Below are 24,660 nucleotides of genomic sequence, written 5' to 3' on the forward strand. Positions count from 1 at the left end.
GGCATCATAATTCCCTTTTTTGAAGTTGAGTGCTGTCGTTGTGGTTCTTTTCCCCTTTGATGGTCCAATTTCTAGCCTGTACTGGATCGTGTTGTGATCGCTGTTTCCTAGTGGGGCTAGTACTGCCACCTCCTTAGCGGGTCCCCCTAGTCCGTTGAAGATTAGGTCAAGAGTGGCATCTCCCCGTGTTGGTTCCGTGACCAACTGTTCCATGAAACAGTCCCTCGTGACCTCCATGAATTTGGTCTCCCTCATACAGTTTGAGTGCCCGATGCTACAGTCTATTCCCGGGTAGTTGAAGTCCCCCATCACCACCACACTTCCGCTTTTGCATAACTGCCTCAGTTCGGCCTCCAGGTCCTGGTCGATTTCTTCCGATTGTCCAGGTGGGCGATAGTACAGATCCAATTTTATGTCTGTTCCTGTTCCTCCTGGTAGCTTAACCCATAGTGATTCCAAGTCATCCGCCCTTACTGTTGTTTCCATCCTGGTTGAAGGTATGGAATCTTTTATATATAGTGCTATTCCTCCACCCTTTTTGTGTGACCTATCACTCCTGTAGAGTTTGAACCCTGGTAAGACTACATCCCATTTATTGTCATCAGTCCACCACGTTTCTGTGACTCCAATTATGTCTAGGCCCTTTTTGCAGGCTAATACTTCCAGCTCTCCCATTTTAGCCCCTAGGCTCCTAGCGTTAGTGTACAAGCAGTGTAAGTCCCGGTTGTTCGCCTTTCTTGCTGGTTATAATGCCTTTGAACTTACTTCCAGGGTCACTGCATTCTCAATAGCGATGTGCCGCCTGACCTGGCTTCGTACCATAGATATGGACCCCAATCTTCAGGATCGTTTGGCTAATATTCCTTGTGAGGGCAATGACCTCTTTGATGAATCCATAGAGGCTGCTACCAAGAAGTTGTCTGAGCATGAAAAATCTTTTGCTTCAATTGTCAGACCAAAGCCTAAGCCAGCTCCTGCAAAACCTTCTTGACCTCTTTCATCCTTCCAGCGGCATTATCCTCCAAGGGCGGCTCCTTACACTAGAGCACCCACCAAGAAACAACAGCAGCAGAAGCAACAGAAACCTCAGCCTTCTGCTACACCTAAAGCTGCACAGCATTTTTGACTGTCTCAAACAGAGCTTAACCTCCATCGTTCTGTCTCTGTCCTCCCTTCACCCCATAGGAGGTTGTCTCCATTATTTATACCATCGAAGGGAAACCATTACATCCGACCTCTGGGTATTGTCAATAATCAGGGAAGGATACTCTACATTTCACTCAGGTTCCACCGGAGCTTCCTCCAAGAGAATATCCTTCCAATCCATCCCAGACCGCCATTCTTCTTCAGGAAACTCAAGCTCTGCTTCATCTCTGTGCCATCGAAGAAATTCCCTTGGAACAGCAGAGCAAGGGGTTTTACTCCCGTTACTTCCTAGTTCCGAAGAAGACAAGCGATCTGCGGCCCATATTGGATCTCAGGGCTCTCAACAAATTTTTAGTCAAAAAAAATTTTGCATGCTGTCCCTGGCATCCCTCTATCCCCTTCTCGATCAGAACGATTGGTTATGTTCTTTGGATCTCAAGAAGGCTTACACTCACGTTCCCATTCATCCGGCCTCCCGTCAGTACCTCAGATTTCGGGTGGGGAAGCTGCATTACCAATACAGAGTGCTACCCTTCGGCTTGGCTTCATCTCCCAGAGTGTTCACCAAGTGCCTGGTGGTGGTAGCAGCAGCTTTAAGGAACCATGGTCTTCAGGTGTTCCCTTACCTAGACAACTGGATCATCAAAGATTCAACATCTCAGTGGGTTATTGTAGTGACCCAATGAACTACGTGGTTCCTACAAAGCTTGGGATTCAAAATCAACTTTCCCAAATCCCATCTTCAGCCCTCTCAGAATCTACAGTTCATTGGAGCTGTTCTGGACACTATTCAACTCGGAGCATTCCTTCCTCAACAACGTCTGGATGCTCTTCTTCAGCTCTGTCACAAAGTGTCTTCCCATTCTTCAATCTCAGCGAGACACATGATGGTACTACTAGGTCACATGGCTTCCACAGTTCATGTGACTCCTTTTGCCAGACTTCACCTCAGAATTCTTCAGTGGACGCAGGCTTGCGATCCACTCTTGACATATTACAGTCACTCCTTCCTTGAGACAGTCTGTCTGCTGGTGGATGCTCTCTAGAGGCTTACTGTTTCAGATGCCCCCTCATCAGAAGGTCCTCATCAGAAGGTCCCAAGCTTTGTAGGAACCTACGCTTGGGGGGCTCACCTCGAAGGTCTCCGTACTCAACGCCATTGGTCCAGCACGGATCGTCAGTGTCATATCAGTCTGTTAGAACTCAGAGCGATCTTCAGTGCTGTCAAAGCTTTTCAACATCTTCTTCACGACCAGGTAGTCCTCATTCGGACGGACAACCAAGTCGCCATGTATTATGTCAACAAGCAGGGAGGAACGGGATCTCTCCCTCTTTGCCAAGAAGCTCTGAAGGTTTGGAATTGGGCAATCCTTCACAACACCTTCCTGATAGCATCTACATTCAAGGGGAGAAAAATTGTTTGGCGGAAAAATTGAGTCATCTTTTGCAACCTCACGAATGGACGATCAATTCCTCGCCTCTTCATTACATTTTTTCTCAGTGGGGAACTCCTCAGATAGATCTCTTTGCATCTCCCCACAACCACAAACTGCCTCAGTTCTGCTCCAGGATATATGCTCCTCATCACCTCGAGGCAGATGCTTTTCTATTGGAATGGACGAATCTCTTCCTGTATGCATTCCCTCTTATTCTCAAGACTCTTGTCAAGCTGAAGAATGATGATGCCACCATGATTCTGATAGCTCCTCGGTGTCCGATACAACCTTGGTACTCCCTTCTACTTCAACTGAACAGCAGGGAGCCATACCTTGTACCAGTTTTTCCATCTCTGCTTACACAGAGTCAAGGGTCTCTACTTATTCCCAACCTGCACTCTCTATACCTGACAGTCTGGTACCTCTCAACATAACTCCTCTTCAGTTTTCTCAACCTGTAAGAGACATTTTCGAGGCTTATAGAAAGCCTGCCACTAGACAAAGCTACCACCAAAAATGGACTAGATTTTCTACGTTGTGCATCTCTCATGACATGGAGCCTCGAGCTACCTCTTTGGCTTCTATCTTGGATTATCTTTTGCACTTCTCTACCTCTGGCCTCAAGTCTACATCTATTCGAGTCCATCTCAGTGCAATTGCTGCTTTCCATCAGCCGATTGAAGGGAAACCCCTCTCTGCTCATCCGGTGATTTCCAAATTTATGAAAGGACTTTTCAATGTCAAACCCCCTCTCAAACCGCCACCAGTAGTTTGAGATCTCAATGTTGTTCTTGCTCAATTGATGAAGCTCCATTTGAACCAATGTCTATGGCTCATTTGAAATATCTCACTTGGAAAGTGATGTTTCTCATTGCCCTCACATCCGCTCGAAGAGTCAGTGAGCTGCAAGCTTTAGTTGCTGATCTACCTTTCACAGTTTTCCATTATGACAAGGTGGTCCTCTGTACTCATCCTAAATTCTTACCTAAAGTGGTTTCAGAATTTCATCTCAACCAATGTATTGTACTTCCAGTGTTTTTTCCAAGGCCTCATTCTCACCCATTAGAATCGGCTCTTCATACTCTGACCTGTAAATGTGCTTTCACCTTCTACCTGGAACGCACCAAACCACACAGATCTGCTCCTCAACTTTTTGTCTCCTTCGATCTAAACAAGTTGGGACATCCAATTTATAAGTGTACCATCTCCAACTGGATGGCTGCTTGTATCTCTTTCTACTATGCCCAGGCTGGACTGCATTTACAGAGTCGAGTCACAGCCCACAAAGTCAGAGCAATGACAGCTTCAGTAGCTTTCCTCAGATCCATTCCTATTGAGGAAATTTGCAAAGCTGCCACCTGGTCCTCGGTTCATACTTTCACCTCTCATTATTGTCTGGATGTTTTCTCCAGATGGGATGGCCATTTTGGCCAGAGAGTATTACAAAATTTATTCTCCTAAATTGCCAACACTCCCACCATCCCATTCTGGTTAGCTTGGAGGTCACCCATATGTGAGAATAGGCTGCCTGCTTGTCTTGGGATAAAGCACAGTTACTTACCGTAACAGTTGTTATCCAGGGACCGCGGGCAGCTATTCTCACAACCCACCCACCTCCCCTGGTTGGCTTCTCTGCTAGCTATCTGAACTGAGGAGACTCGCTCTGTGCTGGGCAGGAAGGCACTCGCGCATGCGCGATGCTGCAGACTCAAAACTTCTGAGTTTCTACAAAGCAAGTCTGCTTGCGAGGCTATCCATATCCAGGCTCCATGGATGACGTCACCCATATGTGAGAATAGCTGCCTGCTGTCTCTGGATAACAACTGTTATGGTAAGTAACTGTGCTGTATATGCAACCAGTGTTAGTCCTTGTGTTTATGTGATTGGCGAATTAGTTGCTTCTTCCATTAAAGGCTTGGGCAAAGAGACAAGCTTTCACCTGTTTCCCGAAGTAGAGAAAGACTAGCAATGAGTGAAGCCTTTCAGGGCATGCATTCCAGAATATGGGGGCTAATCAAATGAAGGCTCATTTGCGAGTTTCACTTTTTATTTATTTATTTGAAACTTACTATACCGCTATTTAACTGTAACAAAAAAAAAGTATCAGAGTAAATCAGTTTACAATCTGAATGCGTTAATATAAATAGAAAGAAACTATAGTTTGTTGTAAAGCAGAGGTGTCAAACTCAATCACATAAGGGGCTGAAATCTAAAACTAAGGCTAAGTCGTGGGCTGAATTTTTTTTAAAGATACTTAGGGGTCCTTTTAATAAAGTACGCTAACCGATTTAGCGCGCTGGGGTAATATTGGTGTTCAAGAGGGAGAGATCACCTTCATGATGTGGTTGGTGGGCTAAGAGCCGTCTTCTCTGGGTTTAGGACCAGGTGATTGAACAACCATCCTGCAATTATGTAATGGCTGAAGATCAGGATTAGTAGATATGGTAGGATATATAAGAAGATATGAAATGACATAGTGGTGGATTCCTAATTTAGTACCACTAAAGGAGTAAAAAACAGATTGAACAGCATATGTAAGAGAACGGATCCCTATGGCACTCCACAGTAAAGTTTCTTGACAGTAGATACATGAGGTGGGGAAGGTAACTGAATCCAAAATGATCTGTCTTGAAGGAGTGAGGAAACTAGGAGATAACTGTCCCAGAGAGACCTAGATCAATAAGGCGGGAAAAGAGAGGTGAAGTGATATGGCGAGTATTTTCTGTTGTCAAGATGTGAGTGTACATCCTGTGGTATCCTTTGGAGAGGGTGTGGTTAGAGATATTCCTTAGAAGGAGATCATGTTCAAGAGCAGTGGGCCAATTCCTTTAAGGGTCTTGAAGATCAGATACAGAGTTTAGCCCTGTATTGAACTGTTAGCCAGTGAAGTTTGCAGAAATGGTGTGCTTACATCCTTCTATCAGTCTTGCTGCAATATTCTGGATCAATTGGAGCTGGTGCTCCAATTTTGTAGTAAGACCAATATACATAGAAACATGATGGCAGATAAAGGCCAAATGGCCCATCCAGTCTCCCCATCCACAGCATCCACTATCTTTTCCTCTCCCTAAGAGATCCCATGTGCCTGTCCCACACTTTCTTGAATTCAGATACAGTCTTTGTCTTCACTACCTCTACTGGGAGACTATTCCACGCATCTACTACCCTTTCTGTAAAAAAAGGGTGGTAGATTACTCCTGAGCCTATCACCTCTTAACCTCATCCTAGGCCCTCTCACTGGAGTTTCCTTTCAATTGAAAGAGATTTGCCTCGTGTATTTATGCCACGCTCTTAGGTATTTAAATGTCTCTATCATATCTTCCTTCTCCTACCTTTCCTCCAAAGTATACATATTGATATGTTTGTCTGTCCTTGTACGCCTTATGATGTAGACCATCAACCATTTTAGTTGCCTTCCTCTCGACTGACTCCATCCTGTTTATATCTTTTTGAAAGTGTGGTCTCCAGAATTGTAGATAATATTCTAAATGAGGTCTCACCAGAGTCTTATACAGGGGCATCAGTACTTCCTTTTTCTATTACAGTAATCCTGTCTTGACATTTATCATGGAGTGAACCACTATGGCAAGACTTCTTAATGTATAGAGAATGACAGAGTTGCTGTCATGGGTGATGATAGCAGCTCCTAGAACATAACTAGACTCTACTTTGTAGATTGTATATTTTAATCTAGTCATGATAGTGAACTTTCATTTGCAGCACTCAACCACTGAAGATAATCACCAGTGATTCAAAGGGACGGCTGAGTCTGCTGCAGGTCCAGGAGTCTGCTGTGGCCCTGGACATCCTAGCTCAGTGGAAGGCACATGATTTTGAAGCATGGATTGCTGCTTTCAATTACTGGAACACAGAAATTGTTTATTCAGGTCTGTAATCATTAAATGTCTTAGTGGCTCTGGTGTCCAAAATGTTAATCATCTTCTGTCCCTTCTGGTAACTCAAAACCTACCCTGACAGGATCCCTCTCAACTCCTACTGTGCTGTAATTTATAACATTATTGTCAGCCTAGCTATCGCTACCATTCAGCATTTTTAGTTGGCATTACTTATGTCAGCGAGACCTATGGGAAATTATATCAATCTGACTCTGGCATGGGAATGCAGATAGACCCTGAGGGCAGGAAGACGGTTTCAAGTAGCCCTAATTGATATGTTTTAAGTAACCCTGATTGAATCATGACTAGCTAAAAGGTGTTAATGTCTGATTAAGAGGGTGCTTAGGACAATGGGTCCAGGTGCATAGATCAAGCAGATAGCCTCCTTGAATGGAACAAAGAAGCCAGAGACTAATCCCATCACCATGCTTGCAAGTATCACACCCTCAATTAAATTTACCACTGTTTCAAACAGTTTACAAATTCTAAACAGAAAGATACTGGGATATACAAGTTTCTATATTCGGCCAAGGTATAAAAGCCTCCTCTCTGCTCTATCAATCTATCTCTCTTTCTATCTAGCTATCTCTTGGCTCTTGGCTTGGCACTCTGGTTCTGTCTTGGCTCTCCCTCTCTCTGTCTATCCTTCCCTTTATCTATGGAATACGAAGCTTAGACCATCCCCCTTTTCTCTCTCTCTGGCTCTTCTAGAACTGCAAGCTTCTATGTCTCTCTTTGTTTCTAGACTATGTAAGGCAGGGAAACTGCTTTGCTCTCTATTTAATTGTAATGCTTATAAATATTGCTTTTCTGTAAGTCTATTTCTATAATATATTCTTTATGCAATCACCTCTGGCTGTGCCTAATATTTGATTCTACTTCCTGGTGAAACTTCAGTGAGGGAACTGAATCTGGGACCAGCGTTTGTCAGTACGCCTTTCACTTAACCCCTACCACCTAATATTGGGGGGGCCACGAACAAAACTGACATTTATAAGTTCCTTTTCTGCTGATGTAATAACAGCTGCTGGTTGAACTGCCTTTAAATGTTCTGTTCTTGCTGGAAGACAAGCCTTTCCTGGTTAAAGTAACATAGCATCACTGGCCATGGGTACTAAAATCTTTTTCTGTATAGTCATTTAAATGGTTCAAGACCTGTTAGGGTTAGTATTTTGATAAGTTTAGGATTGGGGGAGTAGACTAAGATACTGTGTTTTTGTTTTGGGGATCCTTTTTAATTTTATGAATATTCAAAACATTTATTTCCCGCTCTATCATACAGTCAAGGTGGTTCCAATAAAAAATACACAAAAAATAAAAACCATGGTATAGCCAACACTCAAAACAAGAATAAAAATAAGCATAAAATATTAAGTGCAATATCACAATACATATGCTGCAAATTTGAAACAAATATGCATTTAGCTACTTTTTAAAAGGAAGTAACTGAGTAAGAATTTGCAACTCCTCTGGTAAAGCAGTGTTTCTCAACACATGGTATTCGTACCCTTGGGGTATGCAGCCTGGCCGCCAATTCCCATGATGTTGGTTGGGGGAGGGAATGAGGACTGGAGGAGAGGAAGCGTGAAGGAGGCAGAGAAAAAGAGATGTTGGACTGGTGGAAAGGAAGAAATGTTGGATGTGGCTGTAGAGGGAGTGGGAGACATACACCCTGGGTCTCTCTCTCTTTCCCCACTCCCTTTGCAGCAGAGGAGGGAGACATGTTGCCAATGGGGGCAGAGGAGAGAGGAAGAAAAGTGGACTCTTGGAGGGACAGAGAGCGATGTTGGTTGGGGAATGGATTGAAGTCTGGAGAGGAAGCATGCAGGAGGCAGAAAGAAAGAAATATTGGATGCATAGTCAGAAGGAAGTACAACCAGAGACTCATGAAATCACCAGACAGCAAAGGTAGGAAAAATGATTTAATTTTCAATTTAATGATCAAAATGTGTCAGTTTTGAGAATTTATATCTGCTGTCTATATTTTGCACTATATTTGTCTATTTTTCTATACTTGTTACTGAGGTGACATTGCATATTTTGAAATCATCTGCCTTGACCTCTTTGAAAACCAAAACAAATATAAATAATTAATATGTTCTCTGCATACAGTGTGCTTTGTGGTTTTTTAAAAATTTTGTGATTGCCATATGTATTAAGATTATATTATGTGTATATAGAAACATGAAGGCAAATAAAGGCCAAATAGCACATCTAGTCTGCCCATCTATAGTAACCATTATCCTTTCTCTCTCCATGAGATCCCACGTGCCTACATGAGCCTTTTGAATTCAGACACAGTGTCTGTCTCCACCACCTCTTCAGGGAGACTGTTCCATGCATCTACCACCCTTTCTGTAAAAAAAAGTATTTCCTTAGATTATTCCGGAGCTCTTTTGAATTCAGACACAGTATCTGTTCTCACCACCTCTTCTGGGAGACTGTTCCACGCATCTACCAGCTTTCTGTAAAAAGTATTTCCTTAGATTACCGTATTTTCACGTAGATAATGCGCACCTGTGTAAAACGCGCACACGGGTATAGCGTGCAGGAAACCGACATATATGTTAAAAAATTTTATATACCGCGCACACCCGTATACCGCGCATGCTGCCCCGACTCTCCCGTCGCCGCCCAACTCTCCTTTTGCCCGCCCCGACTCTCCTCTGGCCACCCCGACTCTCCTTTCCCCCGCCCCGACTCTCCTCTCCCCCTTGAAGTCCTGTCCCCACCCTGAAAGCCTGATGCCCCCCCGACGTCCGATTCACCACCCCGCAGGACCGCTCGCACCCCCACCCCAACGGACCGCTCGCACGCACCCGCACCCCCACTCCGAAGGACCGCTCGCATGCACTCCCACCTGTACCCCCACCCTGAAGGACCGCTCGCACCCCACAGCCTCCCGACCCCCCCTCATCATGTAGAAGCTCCTACCGGTGTCGTGCTGCTTCCTCTTGGCGGTCCCGGCCCTTCTGTGAGCCCTGCATCTGCGCTGCTTCGTGTTTGCAGGCTCTTTGCAGGCTGCAGTAAGAGCAGGAGGCCGGGGGAAGCTGGAGGATGCAGCAAAGAGCACCAAAGCACAGAATAAAGTAAAACCAGGATTTCTGCAGCTCTTCCCGACTGACCCTCCACCCTCGCCCCATAAAGCAGGAGCAGCAGTCCAGCAAGCTGTAGGAAGGCACGGGAAAGAGGGTCGGTTACCAAATTTTTTTTTTTAAATCAAATTGATTTGAATCAATTCACCCAAGTGAATCGGTGAATCAATTTGAATCGGAAATCGGGCAGCACTAGTACACCATCCAGCCCCATTGCTTTGTCTACCTTTATTATAGCTAGCTCCTCTTGAGCATAACCCTCTGAAAATCGATCAGGCTCTATTACTCCTCCATCCCTATTCACGTTTGTCTTCTGCAGTCCCACTCCCGGTGCTTCAGCCGTGAACATAGAACAGAAATATTTGTTAAGCAATTCGGTCTTTTCTTTATCAGCTTCCACATATTCTTTCTCCCTTTCACCTTTGAGTCTCACAAAGCCACTTTTGCACGTCTATCTATCACTAATACATCTAAAAAATGTCTTGTCTCCCCGTTTTACCGTTTCAGCTATTTTTTCTTCCAGTTGCATCTTTGCTTTCCTGACTTCATGACCAGCCCTCTTAACTTTTCCAGATATTTTTGCCTGTCTTCCTCTTTCTGCAATCTTTTGTAGTTTATGAAAGATAACCTCTTATTCCTTACCTTCTCAGCTACTACTTTTGAGAACCAAAGCGGCCTTCTTTTCCTCTTACTTTTACTTTCTTGTCTCATAAAAAGGTTTGTTGCCCTTACTATTGCTCCTTTTAGTTTTGCCCACCGCATTTCCATTCCTTCAAGACGTTCCCATCCAGACAATAATTCCTTGACATAAACCCCCATCCGAACAAAGTTAGTTTTTTAAAAGTCTAGAATCTTTGGTTTTCAATAAGCCCTCTCTATACCCATCTTAATATTAAACGGTACCATGCAGTGATCATTGGATATCAGATGATCACCTACTGTAACATCAGAAACACTTTTCCCATTTGTAAGCACTAAGTCCAGTATGACCCCATCCCGTGTGGATTCTGGAACAGTTTTCCTTGTAGAGAATCCAGAATCTTCCTACTTTTAGAAGACCACGCAATAGGGATACCTGGCATGTTAAAATCACCTATTAGCAAGACTTCCCCATTTTTAGATATATTCTGAATGTCTACTATTAAATCTCTATCTACTTCTTCCCAGGGCCGAATTAAAGGATAGGCCTACGAGGCACGTGCCTAGGGCCCGACATTGTCAGGGGGCCCCCAGGGCCAGCGTTATAGGGAGTTGCCCTGGGCCCTACAGATCCAGGGGGCCCCGCAGTCTGAAGTGCTTTATTAAAAAGCTAAATTTTCCTTTTCAGAAGGGCCTGACATGGCAGCCATTCTCACAAACTGCCGGCGGCTGCCCCGAAGCTTTCCCTCTCTGCAGCGATCTGCCCTGTCGGAAACAGGAAATTGCGGCAGAGAGAAAACTTCGGAGCAGCTGCCGGCAGCTTGTGAGAAATGCTGCCATGTCGGACCCTTCTGAAAATGAACCTCCCGGATGACGCTGTCCTCAAGACTCGCGACTGCTATGACTACACTATCTATGGCCGCTACATCAGCTGATTCATGTACCTCAAGTCTTGAGGCTGCCATGTTTTAAGACACTGCCTTTCTCTGCCTTCGCTGCTCATGGTCGCCTGCACCCTCCCGACTGCTGTCGCAGCTTGGGTCTGCCTCGTCCTTCCAGCTGCCTGTACCCCGGTCCTCACGGCTGCCATCGCCATTCAAGTCTGCCAGGTCCTCCCAGCTGCCTTGTCCTCCCGGCTGCCTGCACCTGAGGTAACTTGATTGTTTCTATCAAGTATTTCCTTTGTGAACAGTTTTGGTTCATTTATAGTTTGATTATCCTTATGTAAAAAATTAGAAAAACTAGCTTGAATAACAACAAAACAATTTTAACAGCATTTCCCTGGTTGTATGTGGCTCTGGTTTGTTTTTGCCCCCCTGCCTTTATTAGTTTTATTGATATGTATGTTTTCTATTTAATGTGTTTTACCTACCATGTTGCCCTAAAAATAAGACAGTGTCTTATATTTACTTGGGGCCCAAAAATGGCACTAGGTCTTATTTTCGGGGTATGCACATGACTATCTCGCCCTTCCTCTCCTTCACCCCAATTATTCTTCTTTCCTTTCTCTCCCCCACATGGGCAGCATCTTTCCTCCCCTCCCTCGTGCAGCCTTGCCCAGCTTCTATCCTTCCCTCCCTCCCATCCCTTGGGCAGCAGAACCCTTGAGCACCCTCCGACCCCCGCTGCGCAGCCAAACCCCCACTGACCCTCCAGCCTTCCCTCCCCGCTGACCACGAACGAGCCCTACCTTCATGCGAAGCAGCGTCGGGCCGGCAGCACTCTGAACAGGCTGCTTGGCCTTGTCCGTCGGGGATTTCACTCAGTAATGCGGCAGAGTGAAATCCCTGACGGACAAGGCCAAGCAGCCTGTTTAGAGTGCTGCTGGTCCGACACTGCTTCGCATGAAGGTAGGGCTCCCTCCATACTAGGTGACGATGTATCTGTGTTCTGTGTGTATGAAAGACATGGTTTTCTGTTAGCTTTGTCTAGCCTTGTTTGGTGAAATGCATCGAACATGGTTCTTTGGAGCACCTTGAATAAACCTGATTTGAATTTCCTTATTGCCTGTTGATCTTTTTTTGTTTCATGTTGGACTCTTTGGACTGCTTGGCTTGTTGTTTTGTTACAAGTTAACATACATGGAGTGGAACGTACTAGAGGAGTTACAGATTTGGTTGTTTATACATACATATGGGTTACAGTTGGTTGATGTGGAGTGAGGCAGTTGAGAGGCGTTGTAAACTTGGTTATTAATATAGACTTATTTCGGATAGTATTACTACTTTACAATATATTTGAACACTTTTATATATGTATTGAAAGGGTTCAGAGTTAATGTCCTGGGTGGGAAAGGAAGGAAGGGGGATTTGTTCAGAGATGTTTGGGATTGCATAGAAGAAAAACTGTGCACTGGTATGCTAATCTTTGTTTTGAATTTAAAAAGAAAAGAAATACAGGTGGAAATAAAGAAGTAAATAAGAAAACAGATAAATGGGGAGGGCCAGGGGGCCCAGTGTACTTGTGTGCCTAGGGGCCCTCAAATAATTAATCCTGCCCTGCTTCTTCGATGTACCTCTCATTCTCACGGATGCTTCTCAATCTTGCCAACTCCTCTCTCACTTCTTTTACTTCCTTCATGAGGGATTCAAGCTGAAGACAGCTTGTACATGGAACTATTCCCTCTGCTTGGGTAACATTTTCTGTCTGCACAGAGACAGAAGTTGTAACCTGAGCAGCAGCTGTGGTGATATGATGTTTCCCAGCCATACTGTGGTGCAGAAGAACTTAACACCTGGAAGAAAAAAAAAAAGAAGGGGCAGAAAAATCCTACCAAAGTACAGTAATGCCCTGTTCACTTGCTGTGGTTGGTGGGAATCCTTAAAATTCACCAACTGATGATTGTCTTCTCTTCCTCAGGTTCAACGACCAGAACTCTCTCAAGCTCTGCAGCCAGCAGCAGTATTTCAGAGCTGCTATAGTCCCCACCCCCACCCTGTGCCTACTTGGCTTTCATACATGCAGTGGTAACTCAGAGATAAAGTTATCAGTTGCAGAGCTTGGAAATTTCTGGCTGCTGAACTGGAGGAGGTGGTCTTCATTTGGCAAGGTTTGGGGATCCCTGCCAGCTCAAGTATTTATACAGTATTTTATATTTGGACAGGGAGAAAATTTGGTGCCCAATTATTTTGGGCTCAAGCTCTCCCCCTATAAAGCATTTGGTTGTGTAACTAAATGCAATACAAAAAACATCTGTGATTCACGTATTCTACTTTAAATAGTAAAGAACTTTTCAGAATAGTCAACTCTTTGTTTGATATTGATTTACATAAACGGTCTAATACAGATTTTCTACCTTTGGCTGCAAATCTAGCCGACTATTTTGCTACAAAGATTCATAATTTGAGATTGTCTCTTGTAGGTTCAAGCTTAGATTTACCAATCACTTTAATTCCTTTAGGAAAAGAAAGTTCAGCTATTGATATGATCTGGAATCATTTTGAAAATCCAGACTGGAACCAATTCCTCAAGCTGTATTCAAAATATGTAAAACCCAATTGCCTATTGAATAACTATTATGAAATCAGCCCCTATCCACTTAAAGGCTGAACTCTTCAATTGGGGTTTTTTTTTTTTTGCATGTGTACTGGCAAATTTCCGGTGGAACTTGGTCATATCCTTGTGACTCCTATTATTAAAAATTCTAAGGAGTCTGTCTCCTTGACTGCCAACTACAGACCTATTGCCAACATAGCATTTTTTTCTTAAACTAATGGAAGGACCGGTTAACATCGATCTCATGAAATATTTAGAGAAGCTCAACATCCTACATGATTCTCAGTATGGTTTTCGTACAAATCATAGTACTGAAACAATTTTAGCTTCCATGACTGATCATCTTTTCCATCTGTTTTCCCTGGGAAAAAGCACACTGGTACTGCAGTTCGACCTGAGCAGTGCCTTTGACATTATTGATCATGACATTTTGCTCAGATGCCTTGACTCCTTTGGCATTTCTGGACAGGTACTAAATTAGTTTACGGGTTTCTTAAAAAACTGTATCTACCGGGACTACAGCGTAGGAACTTTCTCTCTGGCTTGGTGTAATCCCTGCGGAGTTACACAGAGCTCCCCACTCTTCCCTTCACTTTTCAATGTCTATATGGCACCATTGGGAAATATGTTATCCAGTTTAAAACTGAGATCATATATATACGCTGATGACATTACAATTATTATTCCCATAACCTCACTGACTCAAGAGACAGAACAATTCTTCTCATCTGTTCTTACTAAGGTAGAACAATGGACCAGTGGCGTACCTAGGGGGGGGAGGTCCGCCCCGGGTGCACGCCCCAAGGGGGTGCACAGGAGAGAGCTGAACGGGGACGACGGGGAACCCGCGGGGTTAAATATAACTCGAGCCGCGAGGCTCGTCTTCTGCTCCTACCTGCCCTGCCGCGCACACATAGCCAACCGGAAGTCTTCCCAATGTCAGCGCTGACATCGGAGGTGGGGAGGGCTTTGCTTAAGCCCTCCCTCCGACGTCAGCGCTGACATCGGGGAAGACTTCCGGTCGACTATGTGTGCGCGGCAGGGCAGGTAGGAGCAGAAGACGAGTCTCGCGGCTCGAGTTGTATTTGGCTGGGAAAGTTGCTAAGATGAGGGCTAGGAGGCAAATGCGGAACTGAAAAGGGGGGAGGGAGTGCATTTTTGGACACAAGGCATGAACTTGGGAGAGAGTATGGAGGAAAGGAGGGAAAGAGGTGGGGGAGGGAGTGCGTTTTTGGACACAGAAGGCATGAACTTGGGAGAGAGGAAGGGAAGGAAAGAGATGCTGAGGTGGGGGAGGGAATGCGTTTTTGGACACAGAAGGCATAGACTTGGGAGAGAGGAAGGGAGGGAAAGAGATGGTTGTGTACACAGGAATGGAAGAAAGGAAAATTTTTGGTCATAGGGAGGGAGTGAGGTACAGACAGTGGCATACCAAGGTGGGGGGAGGGCGGTCCACCCCAGGTTTATGCCCAAGGGGGTGCACAGCTGGCCACCCTCCAGTGTTCTCCCTAGGCCGGCAAACTGCGGCTCTTTAGCCACTTGAGTGCCACCGCCGCCATCAGGAACAGGCCGGCGCTGAGTTCTCCCTGCTTTTCCCTATGGGGCTGACCAACTCTTGCCGCCCACAACAATTCTGATGTCGGAGAGGACATTCTGGGCCAGCCAATCGCTGCCTGGCTAGCCCGGAATGTCCTCTCCGACGTTAGAATTGACGTCGGACGGCGAGAGTAGGTCAGCCCCGCGAGGAAGAGAAGCAGGGCGAACTCGGTGCCGGCCTGTTCCAGATGGCGGCAGTGGCAGCCTATTCCCCAGTGGTGGTGGCAGCATTTTCCCAATGGTGGTGGCATGGGGGAAGGGAGGGCAGGGAGAAAGAAAGAAAGGGTGGGAAAGGGAGCCAGAAAGAAAGAAAGGGGGCAGGGTGAAACAAAGAAAAATGGGGCACGGAGAGAGAGAGAGAGAAAGACAGACAGAACGAGAGAGGGCATGGAGAGAGAAAGAAAGAAGGGGACAGGGTGAAACAAAGAAAGAAATGGGGTACGGAGAGAGAGAGAAAGACAGACATACAGAAAGAAAGGGGGTATGGAGAGAGAGAAAAAGAAAGAAGGGGGCAGGGTGAAACAAAGAAAAAGTTTGGGGAGGGAATGAGGTCTGGAGGAGAGGAAGCATACAGGAGGCTGAAAGAAGGGAAGAAATATTGGATGCACAGTCAAAAGAATAAAGTGCAACCAGAAACTGATGAAAGGTATGGAGAAACTGGAATACGAGGACAGACTTATAACACTAGGATTGTTCTCCCTTGAGAAAAGGAGACTGCGTGGGGATATGATCGAGACCTTCAAAATACTGAAAGGAATCGACAAAATAGAGCAGAGAAGATTATTTACATTGTCCAATTTGACACGGACTAGAGGACATGTAATGAAGCTAAGGGGGGACAGGTTCAGGACTAATGTCAGGAAGTTCTGTTTCACTCAGAGAGTGGTTGACACCTGGAATGCCCTCCCAGAGGAGATTATTGCGGAATCGACCGTCCTAGGCTTCAAGAGCAAACTAGATGCATATCTCCTTAAGAGAGGCATATAAGGATATGGTGGACTATAAATTAAGCCAGGTGTACACCTGGCAGGGCCTCCGCGTGTGCGGATCGCCGGACTTGATGGACCGAAGGTCTGATCCGGAGATGGCAGTTCTTATGTTCTTAAATTACCAAAGGTAGGAAAAATGATTTTATTTTCAATTTAGTGATCAAAATGTGTCTGTTTTGAGAATTTATATATGCTGTCTATATTTTGCACTATGGCCCCCTTTTACTAAACTGCAATAGCATTTTTTAGTGCAGGGTGCCTATGAGCGTCGAGAGCAGCGTGGGGCATTCAACACAGTTCCCTGCGCTAAAAACCGCTATCGCGGTTTAGTAAAAAGGGAGGGGGAATATTTGTTTATTTTTGTATAGTTGTTACTGAGGTGACATTGCATAAAGTCATCTGCCTTGACCTCTTTGAAAACCCGCGGAATATAAATGATAATTAACATTTTCTCTGCGTACAGTATGCTTTGTGTTTTTAAAATTTTATTGTTGGTAGATCATTTTGACTTGGCCACAAAGGTAAGGGGGAGGGAGGGAGGGGAGCTGCTGAAAGACATCTAGTAATCTTTGCAGGCTTTATTGTGCAGGGAATTATTTTTGTAAAATCATGTTTTGTTATGTGATTGGCATTATTTAGATTTTAATTTCTATGAATGAATAGAATGAAAATTATATAAAATTACTTGCTTGTTTTTATGTGTGTGTGCTGAAGGAAAGTGGAGAGAGAGTGGGCTGAGGACGCTGAAGGGAAATGGGGAAGAGAGAGTGGGGAGAAGACGCTGATTTATAAATTGACAACTGTACAGAATATTGTTTCTTTTTATATTTTAATATAAATAATTCAAAGCTTGTGTGGATGGAATCCGGTGGTTTGCGGGGATGGGGACTGAGCCTACGGGGATTAGTCCAATAAAATGGTATTTTTTTATTTCTCATTATTTGTTTTATTTTTATTTGTTAATTTGTAAAGTAATGATTGTTATGTATCAGTTTTTTCAAATTTACATCTACTGTCTTTATATTTTGCACTGTATTAGAGGACATGTGTTACTGTTTTTGTGGTGTTGCATTGTATCCAGGGTCTGGTTTCTTGGCGGTTCAGTTTAACTTTTGTCTACATATTTCTATTTTTAGTTTGTGATTATTCCATATTGGGCGAGGGTGTATCTCTGTTCTGTGTGTATGAAAAGAACATAGTTTTCAGTTGTCATTGACTACAGGATCAATTGACTGTGCGGGATCTGGCTTGTTTAGTTTTACAATGTATGTGTTGGTGTTCTAGTGCTCACTGCAGTGTTTAAGATGCTGCCTTTTCCTAGGTACACTCTTGTTGTGCGATATGTGGATTGTTACTAAAAATCATATTTTTCATATAGATGGGGGGGTGTCAAAAAATGATGGGCCCCGGGTGCCACATACCCTAGGTACGCCACTGCAATGGACTATGTAATTTAAATTAAATTTGAATTCGGATAAAATTAAGTTCTTTTTGGAAAATCCTAATAACAAGGTCCTGACTACCTCATTGAGATTAAATGGGTCAGATCACCCAATTAATTCTACCATCAAAATCCTGGGTGTCATCTTGGACCGAAGCTTGACTTTTGAAGATCATACTAACTCTCAGGTTAAAAAATGTTTTTTCACTTTATAGAAACTTTGTACAATTAACACTATTTTGACTTCTTCTCTTTTCGACTTCTGGTTCAATCTTTGATTTTAAGTATTTTAGACTATTGTAATATTATATGCTTGGGATCTTTTAAGAAAACCATCAAACGACTGAGAATCGTTTGAATGCTGCAGTCCATCTCATCTACGGTCTCAAGAAATCAGATTATGTAAGCCCATATTACAAAAAACTACACTGGCTGTCCATGGAAGCAAGGGTTATTTTTAAGTTTGCTTTCCTTTGCTTCAAAACCATAATAGGTTCATCCCCAATCTATCTATCTCATCATTTCGACTTTCCAGGCACAACTTGTATATGTAGTGTCTACTTGTTCGCTTTCCCATCCTTGAAGGGCTGTATCTATAAGAGATTCCTTGATAGAACATTATCATTCCAAGCAGGCAAATGGAATAAATGTTTAACCAACTTTATCTCAAATGCTCTTTCATACCAAACTTTTAGGAAGTCAATCAAAACTTATCTCTTTGACAAATTTTTCTGACTCCATTTCTACCATGATATACTTCTAAAACACTTCCAGGAAAAATTTGATTAATCTTACGTGCAAATGTAATTTTGAAAGATTTTTGTAATATCACTGTCTGTATACAGTCTCTTCCTCTGTAAACTGCTCTAAACTGTTTGTGGTATTACGGTATATAAAAATAAAGTTATATTATTATTAAAGCTAACATATTCCTGTTAATAAATTCAGAACAAAACATTTTTTTTTACCTTTCTAGTTCTATAGGTGTGTAATTCTGGACAAGTGGGTTATATCCTTGTGCTCGTAAGCCCTGTAGAAGGAATCTACTCTGGATTTTTTCTGAATCCCTACTACTTCACAGAAGGTTCTGCTGCTCCTACACCGTGAGCCGGAAGGAGTGTTTCGGATCTGCTCTGCTTATTTCTTTATTTTTGGTCAGTTTTTAAATCAACTTTCAGTGCTAAGAGCTCTTCTAGTCAAGAGTCTAGCTCTGTCTGCATGGAGCACTGTTACCTTTTCCCTCCAGTCGTGTTTCATGCTCGCCTCTGCCGCGTGGGCCACCTCACTCAGCCACATGGGCCCCACAAGTAACAGCAGCAGCCACCTGACTTTACCCAGTGACATCACAACCCCGCGCTACTCTACAGCAACACCACCCACAACCATCCTCCGAGCACCTAAATCCAGCATGTCCAGCGCCACCCTCCGTCGATTGGTCGGCGCAACAAGATACCTAACCCAGTAGCCAATCAGCTACGCCCAGCTTCTTCTAGGCCGTATATGTGCACCGCATCGCTTTGCGTAAAAAGTCCAGTATGGGATACACACAGCCCAGGCTCAGACCGGCCCACCTTCTGTTTCTAATCTGCCAGGTGGTGATCTAAATTAGCCGGGTGGAGCGCCCAGCTAAAAGGCCCTAGGGAGAACACTGGAATGCTGATAGACAGAGGCTGAACCATGCAACCACAAATCAACAAAACAATACAAAAATCATTCACAGTCACGAGAAACCTAAGACAAGTTCAAAAATTCTTTGACAGAAAACAATTCCAGCTAGTGGTCCAATCCCTAGTCCGTGGTCTACTAGACCAGTGGTTCCCAACCCTGTCCTGGAGGACCACCAGGCCAATTGGGTTTTTAGGCTAGCCCTAATGAATATGCATGAAGCAGACTTGCATGCCTGCCACTTCCATTATATGCAAATCTTTTTCATGCATATTTATTAGGGCTAGCCTGGAAACCCGATTGGCCTAGTGGTCCTCCAGGATAAGGTTGGGAACCACTGTACTAGATTACTGCAACATCCTCTATCTCCCTTGCCCCGCAACTATGATAAACAACTACAAACAGTACAAAACACAGCTCTAAGACTTATCTACTCACTGAGGAAATACGACCATCATAGCAGGTTACCTCAACTCACACTGGCTCCCAATACAAGCAAGAATACTTTTCAAATTCTACTGCCTACTATTCAAAACCATAAACAGAGACAGCCCAGCCTACTGGAACAACCGACTAATTCAAACCACCACAACCAGACATAGGCGAACCCTACAATCAAAAACGTCAAACGAATAAAAATGTACGATGCCCTCCTAGCCACCCAAGCAGCAAAACTAGACCACCAACTCTCCAACTTACTGATCTCGACCACAGACTACAAAACCTTCAGAAAATAATTAACCCTGCTATTCAAAAACTCCATAAAGACAAACTAACAGCAAGATCCATCTCAAGCCCCATTTGCAATCCACTTCACCCTTTAGTGCCTCCGAAAATGTCCAGACCACTCCTAATGTACTCCTAAATGTCCTGACAACTCATATGTAATCTGCCTTGAACTGCAAGGTAATGGCGGAATAGAAATCACTAATACAAAATACGGCCATCAAACTAATATATAACGCAAGAAAGTATGACCACGTTACACCTTTACTAATAGACGCCCACTGGCTACCAATCAGTCATAGGATTTCTTTCAAAATACTACTACTCATTTTTAAAACATTAGCATCAAACGAACCTTCATGTATATTTAGATATTTAACCCCACATAATACCCAACGTCCACTCCGATCATCAGGACAAAATCTACTTTCAGTACCTTCTCTAAAAATTATTGGAACACGAAGATCAGATATGTTCACAGTGATGGGGTCTCAATGGTGGAATGCCTTACCACAATACATTAGAACAGAAAAAGACATCACAACATTAAAAAAAATTATTGAAGACTTATTTATTTATTTATTTTTTTGTCAAGCAAAAATAGTCTTTATTCAAATGTCATGGAAACAGGGGTCACTGAATGGTTGCCAGGTGGAAGCAGAAAAAAAAAATAAGAAAAAGCAAGAAAATATAAAACAGGAAGACTAGCACAAAACTAGAATATGGAATTCTACATTTTTCCTATGGATTAGTATATGTTTTAATTCTCTTCACCACCTTACTTACAACTCAAAAGTCCATGAAGGAAAACAACAGGGTGATTAAATAAAAAAAAGTTATATGAAAACATAATGACTTTGGACTTTACACTAAAATGCCATTATACCAAATCAGGGGCATGTTTTTTTATTTTGTTGTTTTTTTTGTTGTTGGAAAGGGTGGGGGAGAGGAGCAACAGAAAAAAAGCTGTAATCACCATACCTACCTATAAGTCATCATTCATCAAAGACCATCAACTAATTTGACAATTACAGACACATCATTAGGATAATTTAAAATGTACAGCATTGACATGTGCTACTTAAATCACTTATGCTACAACTACCAAACGTTAAAAAAAAAAAAAAAAATTGAAAAAATAGAAAAAAAGATATTTCCTCATTAGGATAGTTCCAAATGAATTTGCAGTAATCTAGGACCGAGAACGAGATCTGGAGCGGGAACGTGAGGGAGATCTAGACATAGACCTGGATTGTGACCGAGTTTTTGAAGCTGATTTTGACCGGGAACGAGATTCAGACATTACATGGGCTTGAAACTTCGAATTTGATCTGGATCGGGAGCGGGATTCTGACATTACATGTGCTTGGAACCTCGGATTTGATCTGGACCGGGAGCGGGATTCAGATTTCACACTAGATTGGGACCGAGGATTGGATCTGGACCGTGAACGGGATACAGATTTTTCATGGGCTTCGGACCGAGAGTTTGGATCCACGGTCTGGATCCAACCCAAGGTCCGAAGACTTATTTATTTAACGATGCATTCAATACTTGAAACTTCTATATCTTCTGGAGACTTATTTATTTAATGAAGCTTTTAATACTTGAAACTTTTATATTTTCTGGAGATGATCTTAATAGTGTTATGGTTTATATAACCCTTACCTTTTGTTTTTACCTTTGTTTTTCTACCAATAATTTAGATTGTAACTTTATTCTTCTTCCTCCCGACTCATGTTTGTATAATATGTAACAATATTGTTAAATGTCAGCCTCCTTTTATTAATTTTATTGGATTTTGTACATCGCTTAGTAATTTTAATAGGCGATCAATCAAATGCACTAATAAACTTGAAACTTGTAATTAGCAGAGCTAGGTTTAAGAATATAAGAATAGCCTTACTGGGTCAGACCAATGGTCCATCAAGCCCAGTAGCCCGTTCTCACAGTGGTCAATCCAAGTCACTAGTACCTGACCGAAACCCAAGGAGTAGCGATATTCCATGCTGTTGATCCAGGGCAAGCAGTGGCTTCCCCCATGTCTTTCTCAATAACAGACTATGGATTTTTCCTCTAGGAACTTGTCCAAACCTACACTATCCGCTCAAATGTCCTCGAGGAAGTGTCCATACTCTGTTATTGAGTCAGATATGGGAGAAGTCCTGGATTGGTTGCATGGAATATTGCTACTATTTGAGTTTCTGCCAGGTACTGTGACCTGGATTGACCACTGTTGGCAGCAGGAGATTGGACTAGACGGACCATTGGTCTGACCCAGTATGGCTGTCCTTGTATAGTTTTCTTCCCAGTACAGCTCCATGTGACTGGGTAAATCACTTAACCCTCCATTGCCTCAGGTATAAAATAAGTAATTAAGTACTTTGATTGTAAGTACAGAAAGTTCCATCCCTTTCTCCTTCTTTAAGAGATGTGCTTTTTTATCCTAAGTAACTGTGTAGATTGTTAAAGGAAGGCTTCTCTTCATATAGGTGGTGATGACTGTAAGCTGAGGGGCTGGGACACCAGGAGAGGGACACACACCCCCATTTTCACCAGTAGCAGGTAAGTAAGAAAGTTTGGGAAAATAGCATGAGTTATCATTTTTTCTCTTTATTTCATTATGAAACATAATGCAAAAACACCAAATCATAATTACTGATGTATTTTTCCTTTCCCAAACACACCCTTTTTGTTCCAAGTAGGTACAGGAACAAGGGATAGATGCACAAAACACAGTCATTAAGATCGCTGTTGGCTGATTTATTGGGGGGGCCAACTATGGAACAGCGATTGATGCACCAACAAACCTCCATGCAAATTATTTGCACGGAAGTTCGTGGTAATCTCTGTACGATCAATCACTCTGAGAGTGACTGACACATGCGAAGAGCTGGTTTGAGTAAGTCCTAACAGCTGAGTAGCAGGGGACGCCCCTCAGCTGTTGGGGGTTTTTTCTATATTTTTTAATGGCACAGATGTTGTGTGTGTGTTATGCACAATATCTGCCCCATTAAAAAAATATGCTCTACTGCCCCCCAACTGATGATGGCCCTCCCCAAAGACACTCCCCCACCCCCCAACTGATAATGCCCACTCCCTCTTGCTAATGGAGCCTCCCCCCCGTGCCAGGCACCCATTGCAAACTATCCCTCCTGAGCACAGATTATAATAATAATAATAACTTTTATTTTGTATACCTCCATACCCAGAGAGTTCTAGGCGGTTCACATCAGTTAAACAAAGATACAAATGAAGAAGTCGTGGAAGTTAGGAAGTCAGTTAAACAGAGTTAGCTGACCGGAAGTCAGTTAAACAGAAGTTACAAACAATGAAGTCATTGGAGTTCGGAGAGTACAGTAAGAAGGAGTAGGTAGGGATTCCAGTACAAGGTGTGGGGGAGGAGGGAGGTGGCGGAAGGTGTTAAGGGTTCTGTTCATGGAATAGGTGTGTTTTTAGTTGTTTTCTGAAGGCGAGGTAGGTGGGGGCCTCGAGTATTATTCGAGCTAGCCAAGGGTTAAGTTTGGCTGCCTGGAAGGAGAAAGTTTTGTCAAGGAACCTTTTGAAGTGACATGATTTTAGAGAGGGGAAGGCGAACAAGTGAATTCTGCGGGAGTTCTTGTTGTTCTAATTTAAATTGAAGTGAGGGATGAGGTAGCTTGGTGATATGCCGAATACTGTTTTGTAGCAGAAGCATGCAAACTTGAATAGGACTCTGGATTCAAGTGGCAGCCAATGCAATTTGTGGTTGAAGGGGGTGATGTGTTCCCATTTATTCAAGCCAAAAATAAGGCGGACTGCATCTCAGCTCAGCATGTCTACCTTTTATGCCAAATATCTCACACAAAGGTATGCATTTTCAATAAAAATATTTATTCTATTTATAATAAAATTAAACGTGAAATTAACATTAAAATGTCAATTGATTATATATATTATGTTCATTTCCATAAAACATAACCCCATAATTGCTCTTTGTATGAGGGAGATCTTTCACACGGGACTAAAATGGTCCCTGTGGAGATTCTCCCAAGAACCAGGGCTGGGTATTTGCTTATATACTGTTGAAATTACTGACACATCATTACTCCAGGCTCTAATACTTTGTAAAGATGTTCCCTTGTTTAGCATACAGAAGGCTGGACTATTTTCACACAACGACATTCCTGAACTTTGAAAAATAACACTTTTTAAAGAAAGTTCGCAAAGTAAAGTTAGGTACATTTCTGTTACAACAGATTCTAAAATATTCTAGTTATGTATTTAGAATTACACAAAATCACATGATATGTGTTCTTAAAAGGAAAACTCCTTAATACCACTATCTTAGTGTAGTAAAACTACCAGTTTACCAAAGCAATGCAAGACTTTTTTTTTTAGAAAGAAAAGGATATATCTTATCCTTTTTTTTCCCTCATATCTTTATTCATTTTAAAAACCAACATCAAGTGCAACATATTATCCCAGGACAAGCAGGCATGATATTCTCACATGGGGGTGACGTCATCTACGGAGCCCCGATGCAGAAGCATTTTC

The 24,660-nt window shown here is 43.0% G+C and overlaps 1 protein-coding gene across 3 annotated transcripts in view; it reads left to right on the forward strand.

The window, feature by feature from the left end:
• Positions 1 to 24,660, forward strand: part of DPH7 (diphthamide biosynthesis 7) — a 259,140-nt gene that overhangs the window by 151,998 nt on the left and 82,482 nt on the right. For all 3 annotated transcript variants that reach the window (XM_033960736.1, XM_033960738.1, XM_033960739.1), the window contains exons 6-7: positions 6,303 to 6,469; positions 22,617 to 22,689. In XM_033960736.1, the coding sequence (XP_033816627.1) occupies positions 6,303 to 6,469; positions 22,617 to 22,689 (240 nt within the window). The remainder of the gene's footprint in view (positions 1 to 6,302; positions 6,470 to 22,616; positions 22,690 to 24,660) is intronic.

Source organism: Geotrypetes seraphini, chromosome 10, assembly GCF_902459505.1.
Source record: "Geotrypetes seraphini chromosome 10, aGeoSer1.1, whole genome shotgun sequence".
NCBI lineage: Eukaryota > Metazoa > Chordata > Amphibia > Gymnophiona > Dermophiidae > Geotrypetes > Geotrypetes seraphini.